Genomic DNA, 19,256 nt, shown 5'->3' with positions numbered 1-19,256 from the left:
TATATATATAATAAAACATTAAATGGCAATGAATAATCATCCAAAGTGATACCAAATGGGAAGCAGATATATAGGAGTGGTTTGGAGTAATAATAATATTTAAAACAAATGAGATGGAGACACGAAGAGAAATTGAACAATTACAGCTACTTCCAAATTGATGAATATCAAATTCTTAATGGATGGGATAGGTAGGGGCTCTAGTTTTCCTTTTTTACTTTCTCTGATATGTCATATTGTCATTGTTCATTATCACGCACTTAATCCTCGTTAAGTAACTTCATTAATAATACAAGGGAAAGGTCAGAAGAATGGAAGAGGCTTAATTTGGGCCAAAATCACAAAACAGTAAACACATCAAGATCAAACTATTTTGCTTATGTGCCCCGTGTTTATCTTTCGAACTAATACTCACAGAGTTCTTAATTTATTAAAAAATAAACTATTTTTCTTTATACAGAGGAATTGAATTATTAGTAATGGATACCACCACATTTTGCACCCATCAATTTGCAACTGTATGGAATATTTTTTATATAACAATAAAAAAACTCCTATATGTTAATTTTTTTATAAAAAACCTCATCTAAACCGAATCGACTCCTTTAAATCAACCATACTGAATAAATAAAATTTTAAATTCAATAACCAATCTTATAATCACTAAATCAATTAAGTCAAAAGTTTAATTTACAAACACCACTCTTATATGTTACTCTAAAAATATATTGTATGAGTAATTATATACTTTCCTTTTATAATTGTATATTTGATTTATTCTGTCATTGTTAGGTTACCGAGACATGGCTGGTTTAATGAGTTTTGGCAAAACCCAATAATTCTTATAAGAAATTTCCCTATATATATATATATATATTATATATATTATATATATATATATATATAGTATGTATGTATGTATTTATATTACTCTAATTTATCAACATATCAAATAAGCTTAAAAAAATTAATATTGTTTCCTGTTTCTTGTCAGACATTTAAAGCATAAGTTGAATTTGTAAAAGCTGGGTCATCAAACTTAAATTGCTATGTTTTATTTATGAAAAGGTCAAATTAAACTTTTCTTTGACGCAGCCAAAAAAGCGAGTCCGTCGTAGTTATCGTTTACCATCAAACACAAAAGTATACATATGAGAATTAGCCTCAGGGAGGGCATGTGCCAAAAGTCTCGCCAACACATCTCAACCGTGAATGGTGATAAGCTAGATCCTTACCAAAAGATGACCCATGAGTCGAAATACAAGACAAAAACAAGAGTGAGCGCTTGTTGTTGACTTTCATACTGCAGTGACCTTACTATGGTCCCCCAACCAATAAATGAAATTGTGATTGCTTTTAATTTGTGGTCTCTCGATTTTCTCCTTTCAGGTTTTCTTTCACTACGGGGCCTAGCAAAATGCCTAGTACAAATAGCTTGTAGAATAAAGGTTGCTACAATAATCACTAAAGTCTTAAAAAAGTTTGTAGATACTTATCTAATAATTGACCCCGCTTTATCGGTTTGATAATGCTATTCGCGCCAATACTAAAATAATTCCCACCTTTAAAGTAAGTTTAATAAAGTCTGTAAAGCAATTCAACTTCAACAGCAAACAGTAATAAAAGTTAAACCTATGGAAGCAGTAAACTTACATCTTCTAGGGATAACTGAAAACTTCACCTTTTAATGGCACAATATCAAATAGAAGTCACTGTTCAAAATGTAATATGCAGTCTGAGCAAACGGATACATGGCCAAAAGATCAGCTCTAATCTGTAAGTCAAATTCTTAAATCAAAGAATATACCAATGATTTACTTTCAACATCATACATAAGAGAAATCCAGGCAGAGATTTTACTGACCTGTTATCGTCCTTAGGCAATAATTTTCCCAGTTTATCTGCATTACAACATTTAAATATTGCTCCCTCTCATATTTCAAATAAAAAAATCAAAGGCACTACCCTCATAAAAAAATGTGTTTAATATTCCAATATAAAGTTTATTTATGCTAGTCCATGGGTCAAAATTTTACTCTAGCTGTAAGTACAGCGATAACTTCCTGTTCATCTGTCAACTTCTTCCAGAAATTCCTCAGTTGTATGTTGTTCACTCATTAGTGTTCTTAACTCAAAGATATGGTATGTTACTGTAGGGATCAGAGATAAGTCTCCTCATTTAGCTTGTTAAATAGATAAATTATCATCTTCTGGTAGAGTTAATGTCAGAAGATGGTACTTCGGAAATTCTAGAAGGCGGTGTTTGTGCCCTAGGAGTATAGACATCAGACATCCCAAACTCAGAGTGCAACATATTTACTCCGCCCCATTCAACACCTGCTAGTGTAGGAATTAAGGATTCAACAATTGTTTTTTGAATTGAAAGAAGGAAAATAAGAGGAACGCATAGAGGGAAGGAGATATAGATAAAAGAAAGAAGAGCAATATATTTGATGAAGGATACAGTCTGTCTTCCACATATCTGTGATGCTAACATCAGCATCTGAAAGAAGCCAATAGTCGGCATCATTCTGCAACAAGAATGAGACATGTATGTCAATGATCTAAGAATTGGAGAAAAAAAATAACTCAAAGAATAACATATCTTTCATTCATTGTGATAGGCTTAAAAGATCTAAAATATATTCTGATAAGAACTCCATGTACTTACTTCAGTTACTGATAGTTTATGACTATTATGAGAAGTTAAAATATATTCAGAGATGAGTTTCAAACAAGACATCTGCCACAAAAGAATTAAGATAAACCACAAGATTTAAAGCAATCTGATCCCTGTGCAGTATTTATGAACTTCAGAAGCCAACAAGAGAATGTAGATCAGAAGACAAAATCATTAAGTTACACCAAGTAGGTATGACATAATCCCAATGTCACCATCTTAGGGTGCATCTTCGGATAACTGAAGATGTCCAGGCTTTTGACTACTTGGCTTGAAATCTGTTTCAAATCTGAATCTCAGATGTAATGCCATGTAAAGGACATTTCCCAACTCAACCGAAACTTCAATCTTTATCAAAATGGCTTCTGATTCCTAACTTGTAAATAACTTCAGACAAATTGAATATTGCTCATGTAAATCAAATATTTCTTTACAATAAAGCGATAAGGATTACTAACTGTCACTGCACTTACATCAACATCTGAAGGAACAATCTTCATCATTCCCCCAACAAAATCCTGCGAAGAATTAAGATCAGAGCACCTTTGGTGAGCTTGTTGTGCCTGAGGTTCAACTTCATTTCCACTGCTCTCCACAGGGACCATCTCCCTCACTTGGTTTTCATTAAACCCTGAACTGTAATCAGTTGGGAAGCTTACAGGTGGCTCAGCACTATTCATCTCCTCAAACTTCTCCTCAAATTGACTGGAGAGCACCAAAAAAGATAAAGAAGTAAAAGAAAATGATGACTCAGTAATAACAAAAAATTTAAGAATAATAAGCAATTAAGTATCTCAAGTTGTAAATCACCCAACAATCAGTGTAATTAAATATTATGAAAGGTCAAAGAGCACAAGAAAATCTCAGCCTAACAGCAAGCAAAATTACCTAACAAGGTATACATCAATAGGGCCCATTGTACTTCTAAGAATTATCCGGTATCTCCTCTGTGGGTAGTCAACAGCCTGTGGTACAGCAATGACACATGCATTACTTACACCATGATAGTAAATGACACTAATTCCCCTTAAATTTTCAGCTATCAACTTACTTCATCAGGATCAGGGACTTCAAGTGTAGTTCCATGGGGAGCTTTGATTGCAATTAGGGTTTCATTCTGCCAGAGTTGATGAAAACATGTTAAATTTCAGACAAGCTAAACATTTTGACATTAGTGTCAAACTACAATATGATAAGCATCCAATATGTAGTGCCAAAAAAAGATTAACCATGAAACAGGGTATGCTCTTCATATCTTCTTCGGTCACAAAAAGCCACCTGGAAGAGTTATAGAGAAAACAAAATGTTATCTGTGCATATAAACACAAGTGCAATTAACAGGACCAGGGCACATGGGTGAGGAAGAGGAGTTACTTTTGATTGTTTTCATCTTCACTCAAACCCCTCAATCTTTCTTGCAATTCCCTGCAACAGTTGAAGAATCCACATTATTATAGAGATCCACTTCATCAAAGTTACCATGCTTGCAAGAGAATAACCCACCTAATTTGGTCATCTAGTCTGCGCTCTTCCAAGGAAAGACTTTCAACTTCAGCCTGCATTAAAAGACAATCAGATAAAATCCTGTCCATCTTGAAAAGCCAATAAAATAAAGCTCTTTTTCTTTCGATTTCTGGTTCCCCTTATTATGTTACAAAAAATGAGGGAGTAGATGAGTCAGCAATGCAAGATATTCAGACAAATTTGCAAATTGATATAAAGGAACACAGAAACTTCTAAACAATCACATCATGATAATAGTAACAAATGAAAAAGCAGTTGCCATTCTCTGCATGACAAAATATGAATATCTATTTTCACATACCTGTAAAATAGAGGCATCACCATCCAACTCCCCTGTTGTTGAATTATCAACCCCCCTAATAATTTGATCAATTGTTAAATATCTTCCCATGTCTTATATCAAATTAAAATAAAAGAAAATTAATGTCAAAATCTTATAAAAGAAATTACTTCCAACGTATTCTGTTCTTGAGCTTTTTCTCAATAAGACCAATTCCTTCCAAAACATTTGTTATGTCATATATCCGCCTCTTTTGCACCTATGTTAATCCATAAGAGAAAGGACCATCAATTACTACATTATGTGAGTCAGCCCTAAACATGATTACTGAGCTAGATGCTTACCTCTAAAGTTTCAGCAGCTTTGTTCAGGTCAAGCATACCATCTTCAGCATGCTCAATCAGATTAATAAACTTTTTTGTCAGAAGACCTGGAAATGCAAGCAATTTATTGTCAGCCTTGAAATAGATAACAGCTTCAGAGCTACATAAGTAGCTAATATGGAATATAAAGAGTCATCATAAATGCCAAAACTTTCAGGATTACCTAGGGAATTGTCATAACGGCAGTTTCCAGCTGGAGTAGGAGTAGCCGGGGAACCTGCAGGTTAACATAAACTACTTTTAGTATTTCACCACTTGATTTGGTTGGTAAAGTAATAGTAACTCAGCTTAAAACCCAATTTTTTCTGTAGTAAAACACACTTAATTTACACCATCTAAATTAGTTGCTTTCTTAGAATGCTCAGATAAGAGAATCCTAAAATGACAACACATAAAGTTTCTCACCAGCATTTGACATAGGAGTCTGGGGAGTGGATCTATTAACCTTTGTGGCCTTTGGTCTGTTGTTTACCCTTGCCCCTTTCACAGATACAGGTGTCTGGAATAGACAGTTGGATAAGCTAGTGAATCCAGGACTGCTAGCCCAATCACCAGATTCAATCCCAGTGTCATTCGTTCCATTCTTCCTCTTTACTTGCTGACAAACATAAGCAGGACCCCAGATCAATCAACAACAGGAAGCTAGCAAAGTAAACAACAAGCAGTAAAACATTTCTACTTTAAACCTATGCATTGCCTACTTCAGAGAAAAGCTTATTAAAACACAATTGATACTACTTAATAATCTATTTTCTGTTAAATCACATAGATGATTTCAACTGTGTGATCACTAATATTGTGTCCAGACGACACTATCATTAATCATAGCCCCACATCATAGTTACAGAAACCACAGAAACATACAGGCATGGACCAGGACGATCAACAAATGTGAAGATCCTCCAATTATAATGTTGAATAATTCGAGGCATCACAGGAGAATTTTAATAACCTGCTCTCACAAAACAAGATGGCAACATGATCCTCACACTTTTGCTCTCAAAATTTTCAAATCAAAAGGCCTCATGCTGACTTAGCAATTGTCACACTAGCAATGTAGAATTTTACACATGAAGTTACTCCTAATCAAAGGAAACGGCAATATAACAGCGCTTAGATTACTCACTGCACAGTATTTTAAGCAAATCAGCAAACAAACAAGCTGAACTCCACTGAATTTAATTGTCATCAAGCAATAAAACCCCAATAATCAAAGCAAATAAACGGCCATTACTTCATAATCAACGAAAACAAAAACGAACCACAACTAAATTTTAACTTAATGTTAAAAACATCGAGTATAAACGCACCAATGCATTCACAAAGTCAAACAAAACAACTATACAAGAACAAAAGCCTTCCAAATTAAGAATTACAGCAAAAGAATTCACTGAAACAAATGTAAGTTAAAATAATAAAAACTAACAGGAGATCTAACAACAATAGCCTCAGGTTCGTGATCGACGGCTCGGCGAGCAGTTGCGGCGGAAGAGGAGAACCGATGGTAATCATCGGAAGGAACAAACGGAGGCTTGGTGGTAAGGAAAGCCAAGTGGCGCCTTATTGGCGGAACGATCGGGACGGCTGCGGGCGGCGCGTTGGGGGGCGGCGGAGCCGGGCAAGTGGAGGCTCTAGCGGCGACGCCGGTCATGGAGGAAGAAATTACGAGAAGAAAATAAAAGAAAATATTGTTTAAAAAAAAAATGAAGAAAGAAGAGTAGAAAGGAAAGGAAATGAGATCTGAAAAGAAAAAAGTGAAGGTATCGAAGTGGAGAAGAGAAGAAAACGAGGGAAGGAGGGAATTTTAGTTCGGATAGATGTGGAGGGAAGTTTTGCGGAAATTATTTTTAATTTTTTCCCTTTTGTTTGTGAAATTGTGAAGCGGCCTCTTATCTTTTTTTATTTTTTTGGTTTTCTAATGTCTAAATACTTCTCTAAATTTAAAAAATGATACATGAGAAATGTTAAAAATGAAAATAAAAAATAATTTGGTTGAATTATTGATTTTAATTTTTTTAGATCATGAAATTGAATGTATTATCTACCATTTTAATAATTTTAACAATACTGAAGCCTTCATAAATAAAATTTTTTTTGTCTAACTTGACAGCAAAACCTTGATTAAAAAAGTATATTTAAAAATAAAAATCAAAGATTAATTGTTGTTAAAATTTTTCATTAAAATTAAAGATGAAATTATTATTTTATTAATATTATTAAAAAATATATAATTTTATCTTTTTTTTTAATTTTAAAAATTCATATTTTACCTTTTAACATCAATTTTAAAAAATAATTTTTTTTTTCTCTCAAATCTCTAAGGTTTTCTTCCCTTTTTTATGATGACAATGGCAATGGCAATAGTGGCCACCACCCTCTCCACTTTTAACCCAACGGTCTCTCTCCTCAATAGACAATTAGGCTAAATATAGAGACAATATCGACTATCGTCATCAGGGCCGAATAAGGGAGGAAACCCTAAAGATTTGGGAAGAGGGGAGTTACTTTTCAAAGTTGACGCTATGGTGAAATGTAAGTTTTCAAAATTCAAAGATAAAATTATATATATTTTAATATTACTGATAAAATTACGATTTTATTTTAGTCTTAACAAAAAATTTGAACTACAATTGATTTATAGATGGATGTTTGAGTTTTTGAAACTTCACGGGTATGTATTTGTCTTTACATTAAAACTTAGGTGAAAAATAGTCCTTCAGCCAAATAAAAATCCTAAACTTTAAGAAAGTAAGATAATTTTAGTTTTACTCTTGTCAAATAATTTCAATTTTACTCTTGCCAATAAAACTATGTATGCAACTCATATGCACAATTTTATATATAAATAATGATATATTATTAAATAATTGATATTATTTTATCTTTAATTTAAAATTATTTGATAATATATTATTATTTATATATATATAAATTATGCATATAATTTTACTCTTAGGAGGCGTTTAGTTTGGATAATGTTTTATTACCAAAATAGAAAGATTACATTGAAAATAAATTATAAATGATTACTATGTTTAATAAAATTTGATAGATATAAATAATTATTGTGTTTAGTTAAATGTAATAAATAAAAACTATTAAATTATTTTACTTAAATGACCTTAAATATAAATATTTTTTATATTAATTAAAAATAAATTTATTTTTATCTCAAAAATTAATAAATAATAATATAATTATAATAAAATCAATATTACTTTAATAATCTTTTAATACTTAAGGTAAAGATAATAATCAAATTATTAATTATATTATTTATCATGTCAATATTAATAATAAAAAATTATTATAATATTTTATTAATAATAAATCAAATAAAATAATAAAAAATATATTATCAAAGTAATATTTAAATTTTAAAATCAAACAATCCCGTATAAGTTCAACAAAATTGATATCGTTCGCAACATTTAAGACAATGTTTTTGGAGGCAATTTGGAAAAATAAAAAAGTTTGGGTACCCGCCTTTCTTGTCTTAAGCACGTATGATTATTTGTCATGGATTGGCGCCTTCCATTTTAATCATGGCTCATTAAAACCCTAAGCGCACAAGATTAGGGGACCACGCACGCAGCACGCAAAGCCGGTGCTGTGCTTTTAAATTCATAACATAACCACAATAAAACCACAACCGTTGTGAAAAAAATCTAAGCATTAGGAGAAATCATGATTGTCCGTAATATAAAAAATATTTATGGCACGTACGTATCAAAGACGTGTAAAGGTCGATAAGATGGATAGCGTTATCAGTTGCATACAATTTAATTCAGGCCAAAGGTCTTATTCCCATCTCAGTATTGATGTGACCATCCATAACATTTGAAAACTTTAAAATGTCATCTAAATCAATTAACAGGCTAAAATTTTTATTCGAGATTAAGGTTAAATTATTATTTTATTAATATATATATATATATATTTTTTTTTTTTTAATTTTAAAAATTTGTATTTTCCCCTCAATTTCAAACTTTAAAAAGTAATTTTTCTCCTCTCTCTCTCATTTCTATGGGTTGTTATAAACTTTCAACAACAATGACGACCAATGGGTTTTGATGTCAATTGACTTTTCATGTGTCTTCCTCTATTATTGTCGATGATTCCAGATAAAAGTTGACGAAGTCCTAACAGAGTCGAAGCGTGAAGACAAAGAGGTTTCATCGAATTGGCTCTGCACGACCAAAATCCATTGATTCAACTTCAAATTTGGACGATCATAGACGAAGACCTGTTCTCCAACCACAAATGTGAAGGATTCTCGCCATCTAGAGCTGATTCATCGAAATTTTTGTAGATTGGGGTTTCGTTGTCATCAGGGCTTTATCAGCATTTCGTCTAACATTGACAACGACAGCAGAGGGAGGCACACAAAAAATCAATCGATGTCAAAACTAATTAGCCCCTATTGTTGCTATCGCTGGAAGTTTGTAGTAAACCTTAAAGATTTAGGGGAGAAAAGTTACTTTTCAAAGTTTGAGCTAAAGGTAAAATGTGAGTTTCAAATTTTGGAGGAGGATGAAATAAAATTATATATTTTAATATTATTGGTAAAATAATGATTTTATCTTTAACTTTAATAGAAAATTTTAACGATAGTTGTTTCACAAATAAAATTTTGGGTTTTTTAAACATTATAGGTGAAACTTTGAGAATGTATTAAAACTTGAGTGAGAACAAGTCTTTTGGCCTTAATTTCACCAATTCCTAACATTTTTATTTTTTTAAATTTATTTGCATCAATTTATTGATTTGTCAACTTCGGCTAGGGTTAGATTCGAGTCGAATTGATTTTGAGCTCTAACTCGGCTAGCTTCGAATTTGAGTATTCGTTATTAAAACGACGTCGTTTTAATATATATTAGTCAAAATGATGTCGTTTTGTATCCAAAATTTTAATTTATAAACTTTGACAATTAAGCTCGAGCTCAAAAATATTGGCTCTAGCTGGCTTAGGGCTAACTCGTTTCGCGCTAGTTTAAGTCGAGCTTTAACTGAAACTCGAATAAACTCGATTCGAATCTAATCCTAACTTCGACTCTCGGCATAATTTGAATAATATCCTCTAAATTTCTTAAAGTAGGCAAAAATTCATAGAGAGAGTTAAATTATTATATTTTGTAAAATTCCGAAAAGAAGTAAAGTTTCTTATTAAAATGATAATTAATAATTAAAGTCGTATATCACATGATTGGTTAAATCGGTTAACAAGACTTTCAGTCTAATCTATTTTTTGGAAATTGTTTCGAATTTATCATCAAATTGTAATGTGGATTTCATGATTCTGCAGGGCATTTTCACTGACCAAACCAGACCTGATTGAAGAAAATAAATGTATAAGATACTTATCTTACTCTTGTTTAATTTTGACATCAACCAAACCTCTATATAAGAAGGAACAAGCTGTATAATTCAATAGGTTGGATGTCATTTCCAAATTTATTGCATGTTAATTATTCAGATGATACATTTATGTGTACATGTGCCCACCATTATTCGCCCAAGATTGTGTCTCCAGATTATTCAGAGTATGTGTACCAAAATGATCTTCCAAGTGCAAATTTGTCCAGGAGATCTCCATCTCTGCTTAAACATCGAATAAAGAGGTGACACTTCTTCATTTGGGAAAAGAACTATTTTCCGTCCAATTTTTAGCCGAATTTCAACTCACACATATGAAAGATGAAAAATCTAAACTTTCACTTATGACTAAATTGTCATCTAAATTTTCAGTTAGAGACAGGGGTAAAATCGTTATTTTACCTATAAACTTAAAAATTTTAAAATTTTACCATTTCTCCCCTCCAAGTTTTAAAAACTAACACCTCAACCCATCCTCAAAGTTTGAAAAGTTTATATTTCACCCATAGAGTTTGTTTTCTTCTCCAGCCACCATCGACGGCTGACGCATTCCACCGATCTTTCATCTCTTACTACAAAGAACGATGAAAGATGACCATTTATCACCCAGATCTAGATGACAAAACGTCATCCAGATCTAAAAAAATAGACGAAGTTGTCATTTATCGTCGAGTCTAGACGACACAACGAGCAACGAAGGACGACGAAACGTCGTCCTTCATCATCTGGGTGGAGCGACGAAGAGATCTTCGTCTCTTCATCACACTACCACCGCTGCACCAAGAGAAAGAGGAGGTCGGAGACTATGTCGGAAGATGAAGTTGAAGAATGGGGGTGAAACTGTTTTTTTAAAGTTATGGGGGGCGGCTGCATTTTGAAAAATATGGAAACCCTAGGTTTGGAGGTGAAAATATTACTTTTCAAAGTTTAAAAACTTTAGGTAAAGGTGAAATTTAGTTTCTAAAACTTAAGGGGGTGAAAAGTAATAACCTTTATAACATTAAATATAAACAATAAAACGACTATTTTATCCTTCTTTTTAACAGAAAAAATTAACAAAAGTTTGTCTATAGATAAAAATAAGAATTTTTCATTTTTCGTGGATGTAGGTTTGCAAATGGTCTAAAAATTGGGTGATAAATAGTCATTTTCCCTTCTTCATTTTTTAAATCAACAAAAATAATGGTTTATTTCTTTACCTTATCTTTAGATGGTAAATGTAATTAGAGAAGGAAGAACAAAAACTAAAGATTTAGAAGTAAAATAATTATTTTTTAAAATTTATAAACTTTTAAATGAAGAAAAATTAGAAGATTTTTAAATATAAAAAATAATAAAACTTTAATTAAATTTTTTTTAAATAAATAATAATTTATCTATATATTTTTTTAAATTTTTAACAAAAATTAAAGTACGTGTAAATATTTTAATTTGGGCGGGAAATAGGCCTTTGGCCAACCAAAAGTGGTCTTCTGACTGCAACTTTGAAGAGATCAGACAGAAAATGGTTTTATTGATTTGATAGAAAGAAGTGAGAGGGAAAAAATTCCAATGCTAAAAAGTTAATTTAAAAAAATTTTAAAATAAAAAATAAAAAATTATATTATTCATTCAAAAACTACTAATTATTGATGTAATCGAATAATGGTACAAAATTTTACTTACTGTTGCAAATCCGAGGCGGTGAAACGGTAGAGAAGGTGCAATGGAAGGTCTGATAATGCTCGAATCGGGGGAGGATCTCAAAAAGATGTATCAGCATAAACAAAGGCCGCAAAGAAGAGACTTTTAATGATAGTCCAAGCAAATCTTGGTTAGGTTGGGGGCCAAAAACACCTAACGTGGGCTTGGCTACATACAGCCTTTTAATGATTTTTCCTACTCTTCACTTCAGTGTTCAGCCGTTAAATGTCACTTACTGTTGGCTTCAATTGACCGATAGACCCTCCAGTAGCTGGTTTGCATATATCTTATCTGCATTCTTAAGAAAATAATAATTTTATTATATGTATATATTTTAATTATAAAAAATAAATATAAATATAACATTATTTTATTTTTAATTTAAAATTATTAAATAATATAATATTTCAAAAATATATGTATATATAGTTTCATTAAAAACATCTAACACTAGAAATATGTTAACATATATAATAATATTATCGAATCACTTATAAAATATATATTATAATAAAAGTATTATAGACCTATAACGTCATTTGAGATTAGAGGGATGACTAATTAATTACAATGCAAGTGAGAGATTGTTATAATTGGTACTCTAAAGTCAAATCATTTTGGTGAATGCATTTGTATTATGTCCATGTATCATGTTTATAATTAATAAAAATGGCAATTCTTCATTATGGTGTTGCATGTATAGTATGTGATTGATAAATTTCCTTAGAATAGTAGAATCGTAATGAAATAATCAATATGTCTCTTGACCGTGAGAACTATATGTAACTTATTATCTTGATCATGGGCACAAATAATACAGTAAAGTTATTATTGTGTTAAATATTAGATCTCATGTGTCAAAGTTGTTTGTTAACAATCTAATGTAATATACGGACACATATTGTATGCATATCTACCAAACTAACTATATGTCTTATCCAAAATAGATATGGATAATTTAAAAAATTAGATAAGTGTTAGGTTACTAGAGCGGATGTTTAAGTCGTTGGAATAGTCATTCCTTATCCATGTGCATTTACTGTTTATTATTATGGACATCTATAAGGTTGTTGGAACGATTGCTTTATACCTTGAAATGATAATTCCAATGAGTTGATATACATTTGTTCGAATTGGATTGTCATTGAAATAGTCATTCAATATTGTGTATATAAAGACACGGTTATGCGACCTTTAAAGAACTTTTTGCAACCACATACACTATATATAGCACTCATGTTCTAAGGAGTTCAAACAAACCCTTTAAACCTTTCGGTGAGTCTTTGTGCCTCTTGATCCATGTTGACTACTTTAGTTTTGTCACTTAGATTGGATAACGATAAACTAAATGGATCCAAGTTCAAAGTGAAATAGCCTCCAAATGTAACAAATTGTTTCTATAAACACTCTATGATTGTTATGCATATTATGTTCAATATTTTGATTTGTGTATGACGTTTTGAGTTTATAGGTGTTTCCCAACATAGGGAATGAGTGTTCCTTATACAAAATGACGACATGAAACAAGTGCTATAGTCAACAATCATTTCACCTATTAATCCATTTTTTATAGGATAACATTTAAAACGATCATTCTTATCCTTAGAAACGTTTTTTCTTGCCATTATCATAAATCTTGGAATGGTCATTCATGCTTTGGAATGGGCGTTCTATCGTGATTATCGTTAGATCTATTGCTCCATCAAAATTTTCTCCTTAAACATCCATCTAAGCCTAGTGATAAATATAACCTTTATATTCGTAACATCTTTCATGGCATATTCACTCATCATATCATATCATTCAAAATACAATAAAAAAAAGAATTATATCTATCAGCAATCTACAACAACCACAAGAAAACTCATAAGTCCTTAACTTAATAAAGTAAGAAGGTTTCTACTTACCTTTAATCCATGAAGAAATGAGCTTTGCTATTGAGATGCCCTTTGGATTGCAAGTCTTAAGGGATTGGAGTGAAAATTTTGGGATCTAAAGCTTTCTAAATCGTATGGCAATTATGAGAAATGAATAAAAAGTTTGGGTAAGGGTTCCTTTATATATTACTCGACTTGTAACCATCGAAATGGGCACTCCATTCTTTTAAACTAAGATGGTTGTTTCAATGACTGTTTTAAGAGACTAGATATAGAAAAGATTTTCAAACCTATAGAACAATCGTTTTATACAATCTAGGCAATATTTCTATTCCCACAAACCTAACCTCTCATCCTCAGTAATCTTTCAAACACAAACACACCATTAAAACTCAATTCAACTATAATAATTCAGATATTTTATCTTCAATTGATTCATAACTGATAATTAAATATGAAATGACCAAATTGTCTTTGAAATACACTTATAGGTATTACAACCTTGATCACTTTTTCATCAATGATGAGCCAATTTTAACTTAAAAAACACATTATTCATATTAAGAAAAACGATAAAACTATACATTTATACTTGGAGTACATACATGATACATGTCTTTATAAGATTAAATAATTTTAAATTAAGAACAAAACAATATCTAATCATATGATAACACATATAAGTGTATACCTATTTAAGTAGTTAAAATATATATGTATAGTATTGTTCAAAAAAGAAATCTTAAACCCCAACCTAAAATGGATATACACAAACCCTTTGTCATAAATATCACAATAAAAAAAAACTCTAAAATAAGGAATTAAATATTTTATACTAACTTTTAAGTCCACTTTCAACAAAATGTGATTAGCGAATAATTATATTTTAACTAGAAATTCTTTGAGTTTGTTGGGTGTGAAGTTTTAATACAATCAATTTCAGTCAAAACCTATTTTATATATTGTGGTGTATTCATCTAATTTCATTCTATTAGTTATATTTGTATAATTCTGAAATAGTGACTAAGCTCTTATAAACCTCTCTAATATAGTAAAAAGTAATATTATACATACTTATTTTTTATTATATGAAATAAATACATATACGATATATTATCATATAATTGAATATTATTTTATTTATTATTTAAAATTATTAAATTATTAAATTATATATATCAAATATATAAATATTTACATATTTAAAATAAATATTCATAATTATAATTTTGTTGTTGAGAAATTTGACTAATCATCCCCTGTTCATCCAACACCCACCCACCTTGCTCACCAAAAAAGGTCAAAAAAAACCCCACCCGCCAAAGGCAAAGCCTTCTACTTATTATCCTTCTGCACACCGAACATTCCTCCACCTAAGATAGTCTCCTCTCCTGTCTTTGTTTCTACTCACTCTCTGCTTCAATGGCTTGCTCTGCTGCCACCACCGCCACCGCCTCTTTCATGTCCTCCAGCCCCACCCGACCTCTCTTCCCCTCTTCTTCTTCTCGAAACCTAACCATCCCTCACTCCTTCTCTGGCCTTCGTAACCCTCTCCGCTCCTCCTGGGTCCCACGCTCCCTCTCTTTCTCACGTGGGTCGTATTCCAGAAAGTCTTTTGTCGTGAAAGCAATCGTAAGCCTTTTCTTGTTTTGTTAATGCGAATTTGCTTTTGTTTTTTTGGAATGTTTGGTTAGTTGAATGAATTGGATAGAGTGTGCGAATTATCAATTTTCGGAGTTGTGGAATCTATAAATTTTAAATTTTTGTTTGTGTAGTTTAGGTTGGTTGAAGCCCATTTGAATTAGACATTTTTGCAGTTTTTAATCATTTAATGCCCTGTTGGATGATTTATAGTGGTTGAACTTGGAACATTTTTGCAGTTTAATTGCTGATACGGGTAATGTATGTGAAATAAATGTTTGATATAATGTGCAAGATTGCCGAGGGAGAAGATGTCTAATGCAGGATATAAGATTTTAAAGTTACCTATATGACATTGATTTACCTTCTGATTTTGTTGCTTCTTGTCTCTTTTTGCAGGGTGATGCGCCATTGGTTGGAAATAAGGCACCCGATTTTGAAGCAGAGGCTGTTTTCGATCAGGAGTTCATCAAGGTTAGAAGAATATTCTACCATCTAACTTGTATTCTTGGTTGTGCTGGGCTTCTACGTGAAAAGTTATATCCTGTATTGAATTAGATTTATGCGGTGAATACATATCATTTACTGTATGCGGATGTTCTTTCCTTACTGATGCACTGTCATTTCAGGTCAAACTTTCAGAGTACATTGGGAAGAAATATGTCATTCTATTTTTTTACCCATTGGACTTCACATTTGTTTGTCCCACAGGTTAGTTTAAGTTTGAACTGATTAAAGCTGAAGTTTCAATGACAGTGGAAGTGCAAAATTTCTTATCTTTATCTATTTATTCCTTGCAGAGATTACTGCCTTCAGTGACCGTTATGCAGAGTTTGAGAAGCTAAACACAGAGATATTGGGAGTCTCAACTGACAGTGTGGTAAGTTATAAACTATTTATGTTACTCCGGTGCTACCTTCTTACAATCATATTTTACTAGTATTAAAAGGTTTGCAGTGTGCATATAGTTTGCTCTAGCAGTACAATTTATTAAGAGTTGCCTTTGGGAGTATTCTTCACATTCCTATTTATATCTCTCCCCTCGTTTGTGACTTTTTTCATTTGTTTGTCTATCTTAATAAAATGACAGTTGCTGGTGATGTCTGGCCATGAATCATTGCCTTAGCTTGATAATATTATTGCTTTGTTGATTATACACAAAATTGAGTTATCGGCTTTAAGGCTTTCCTTTATCTGATATGCTTCATTTTGATTGCTTGTATTTTGTTCTGGTCAGTTGAAGTGGTGTAGTTATTGCTTGCAGATGTATAGATATGCATATAATATGAAAACAGTCATTGTGTATCTGACTGTTTTTGTCTGATATTTTTGTATCTAATGGTAAAAAAAAAAAAACAACTGCATGCAAAATATAGTAAGAAATCGATGATGCAAGTTTTCCTCAAAAAGCAGACATACTTGTTTTTTGTGTGTATAGTAGATCTTTTACCAAGTAATATGGAGTAAAGCACAAAGTTTCTGGAGAGAATTTTAGAAATAGGAAAAGAGAGAAAAAAATATATCTGCATGTTTGAAGAAGTCTGGTTTACTTTACATCACCAAAAATCTTTTTTTTTTTGTGTAAATATAATTTATTACCTTTCTGCCCGAGCTAGGAATTTGTGAACCAAGTAACTAGCTTCATTTATTTAATGGTTGAGACTATAAATGACTTTCATATTTTAAGAGTTATATTTTCTGAATTATGAATTGAATTTGAAATTTTTACTTGAAGTGTTTATCTCTTGCATGATAACCATTGGATCTGAAGTATGATACACATATATAACTTGATCGTCTCCTGTTACTTTACAGTTCTCGCATTTGGCATGGGTTCAAACTGACAGGAAGTCTGGTGGTCTCGGTGATTTGAAATATCCATTAATTTCTGATGTGACCAAGTCAATTTCAAAGTCTTTTGGAGTTCTGATCCCTGATCAGGTATGAGATGACCTAAATTTGTGCAAAAAAAGACTAAAGATGGATTTGCCTATGTCCTTGATGTCCTGTGGATCATTTTGATTGAATGGAAACTCTTTGGTTATTAATCATTAGTACTGCCCTATTTCATGCATCATCTTTTGCGTAGGACCTTTTTCAAATTTTCAGTGTTTGTTTATAAACCTTCTTCTGATAGAGAGTAGAGTCAGCATATTTAATGACATATGTAGTCTGAAGAATCTTATCCTAGATTCTTCTCAGACATTGATCAAAGTGTTCCTAGTTAAATTTAATTATTAAAAACCATATTTCCATTTAGAAGTGATTGGATGCAATGATCTTGCACTGCAAGGTTGATGTTATTAATGCTCCATAATCTGAGCAAAATCTTCATACTTCGTCTAGTGTTTAGGAGGGTTCACTTCTCAAAAATATGTAGTCAAGTATTAGAGTACAAATCAGTTGTACAATTATCTGTTGTTTTAGGAAGAGATGTTCATTTTGATTTTTGGTGTTTACTAGAACTAGCCTAGGTTTTTCAGTTATGAAGTAATTTCTCATCACCATTAAAGACTTTTTAGTTTCTGATTGTCTGTGTTTGAAATTCTTTATACAAAATCTGAAATTTAATGTTATCTCTTTTTAGCAGTTTCCCTCATTATGTATACCCTTGTTGGTAGTATAAACAGTCTTTATAATTTTGGTTTCAACACAGGGGATTGCATTGAGAGGACTTTTCATTATTGACAAGGAAGGAATAATCCAGCACTCTACCATCAACAATCTTGCCATTGGCCGAAGTGTAGATGAGACAATGAGAACGCTCCAGGTGACATTCCCATATATATTCTAAACCTTCAAACTATATTTAGATATTTATTGTTTACCTGTGCTAATGCTTCGCTGCATTCTACAGGCCTTGCAGTATGTGCAAGAAAATCCTGACGAAGTGTGCCCTGCTGGATGGAAGCCTGGTGAGAAGTCAATGAAGCCAGACCCAAAACTCAGCAAGGAATACTTTGCCGCAATATAGATGGGTTATCACCGATATACCAGATGCATATCTATGTTGATTAGGGAGTTGTAGCTGAGTTTTGTTATAATGTAATATCATTTACTGATTGTGAGTTTTTGGAGGCACTCTATGAAAATAAATTCATTGGATTTGAATGAAACTCATTCCTTGTTTATCATGTTGAATGCATACAGAGTCTCTGTATTTGAATGGATGAGTTATGCTGTTCTGATCTAGAAATAACACTCACTGATTATAGAAATTCTTATAAGCCGTAAAATAAAATTTTCACAGTTTCATAAACATGGCAGAGACTTGAATTTAAATTTTTTATTTAAAAATTCTAATATTTTATTAGTTTTATTAACCTTCAGTGTCAACTTTAAATTGATTAATATCCTTCAGCTTGAGATATTATTTTATTTTGATGATTTTAACCTTAATGAGAACTATTAGAAATAACTTTATAATTTTTAAATACACTTACATTATATTTAAAATTTCTGTTTTGATTTTTAAATTATAATCCTTTCATAAACCTTAACTCTAAATCTTGTAAATTATCAAATATTTATTATTTCAATATTTCTTATAGATGAAAATATATTACCTTTTCCATGGAGAAAGTGATCACCCTAGTGAATTCGAAAAAGGAAAAGTAAAATTCAAATTTAAAATTGAAAAATCAAGGTAAAAACAGAAAGAGTAATTAAGAAAATAGGAGGTATAAAAAAGGCTCTAATTAAGTTTGCAATTTAGTTATTTATTTCTAAACATTGGATTGAAATAAAGGGCAAATTAGAGATGTATATGATTTGATTTAACCTATAAAACCAGATTGAACTATTCAAATATT

General features: G+C 31.4%; 2 protein-coding genes across 4 annotated transcripts; one reads left to right on the top strand and one right to left on the bottom strand.

Annotated features, from left to right (window-relative positions):
- Positions 1–1,521: 1,521 nt before the first annotated feature.
- LOC123207750 (transcription factor E2FA-like) lies at positions 1,522–6,659 on the bottom strand. Of its 3 annotated transcripts, none has more exons than XM_044625203.1 (15): positions 6,294–6,659; positions 5,273–5,465; positions 5,031–5,084; positions 4,829–4,914; positions 4,655–4,743; positions 4,506–4,560; positions 4,184–4,236; positions 4,055–4,105; positions 3,910–3,958; positions 3,732–3,797; positions 3,569–3,645; positions 3,154–3,385; positions 2,465–2,531; positions 1,865–2,337; positions 1,522–1,774 (listed from the first exon to the last, which is right to left on the bottom strand). In XM_044625203.1, the coding sequence occupies exons 1-14, from the start codon at positions 6,516–6,518 to the stop codon at positions 2,204–2,206; spliced, it is 1,431 nt and encodes a 476-aa protein (XP_044481138.1). In that variant the 5' UTR covers positions 6,519–6,659; the 3' UTR covers positions 1,522–1,774; positions 1,865–2,203. The 3 variants fall into 3 exon arrangements, with proteins under 3 accessions (XP_044481138.1, XP_044481136.1, XP_044481137.1); XM_044625201.1 differs by having other exon boundaries at positions 1,865–2,340; positions 6,294–6,658; XM_044625202.1 differs by having other exon boundaries at positions 1,522–2,340; positions 6,294–6,658.
- An 8,443-nt stretch (positions 6,660–15,102) lies between these two features.
- Positions 15,103–18,578, top strand: LOC123207751 (2-Cys peroxiredoxin BAS1, chloroplastic-like). The gene is made up of 7 exons (XM_044625204.1): positions 15,103–15,435; positions 15,844–15,918; positions 16,074–16,155; positions 16,245–16,324; positions 17,260–17,385; positions 18,101–18,214; positions 18,302–18,578. Exons 1-7 carry the CDS (start codon positions 15,226–15,228, stop codon positions 18,416–18,418), a joined length of 804 nt encoding a protein of 267 aa, XP_044481139.1. The 5' UTR covers positions 15,103–15,225; the 3' UTR covers positions 18,419–18,578.
- The last annotated feature ends 678 nt before the right edge of the window (positions 18,579–19,256 follow it).

This window comes from Mangifera indica, unplaced genomic scaffold (genome assembly GCF_011075055.1).
Source record: "Mangifera indica cultivar Alphonso unplaced genomic scaffold, CATAS_Mindica_2.1 Un_0100, whole genome shotgun sequence".
Taxonomy (NCBI): domain Eukaryota; kingdom Viridiplantae; phylum Streptophyta; class Magnoliopsida; order Sapindales; family Anacardiaceae; genus Mangifera; species Mangifera indica.
The sequence above is the reverse complement of the archived record's forward strand: the minus strand, read 5'-3'. Positions and strand labels throughout refer to the sequence as shown.

Coding starts and splice junctions, on each gene's coding strand:
- LOC123207750 (XM_044625202.1), bottom strand. CDS start 6,518: ATGACCGGCGTCGCCGCTAGAGCCTCCACTTGCCCGGCTCCGCCGCCC. Junction 4,106..4,183: donor AGACTAGATGACCAAATTAG/GTGGGTTATTCT, acceptor CAACTGTTGCAG/GGAATTGCAAGAAAGATTGA. Junction 3,959..4,054: donor GAAGATGAAAACAATCAAAA/GTAACTCCTCTT, acceptor TAACTCTTCCAG/GTGGCTTTTTGTGACCGAAG.
- LOC123207751 (XM_044625204.1), top strand. CDS start 15,226: ATGGCTTGCTCTGCTGCCACCACCGCCACCGCCTCTTTCATGTCCTCC. Junction 16,325..17,259: donor GAGTCTCAACTGACAGTGTG/GTAAGTTATAAA, acceptor GTTACTTTACAG/TTCTCGCATTTGGCATGGGT. Junction 18,215..18,301: donor AGACAATGAGAACGCTCCAG/GTGACATTCCCA, acceptor TGCATTCTACAG/GCCTTGCAGTATGTGCAAGA.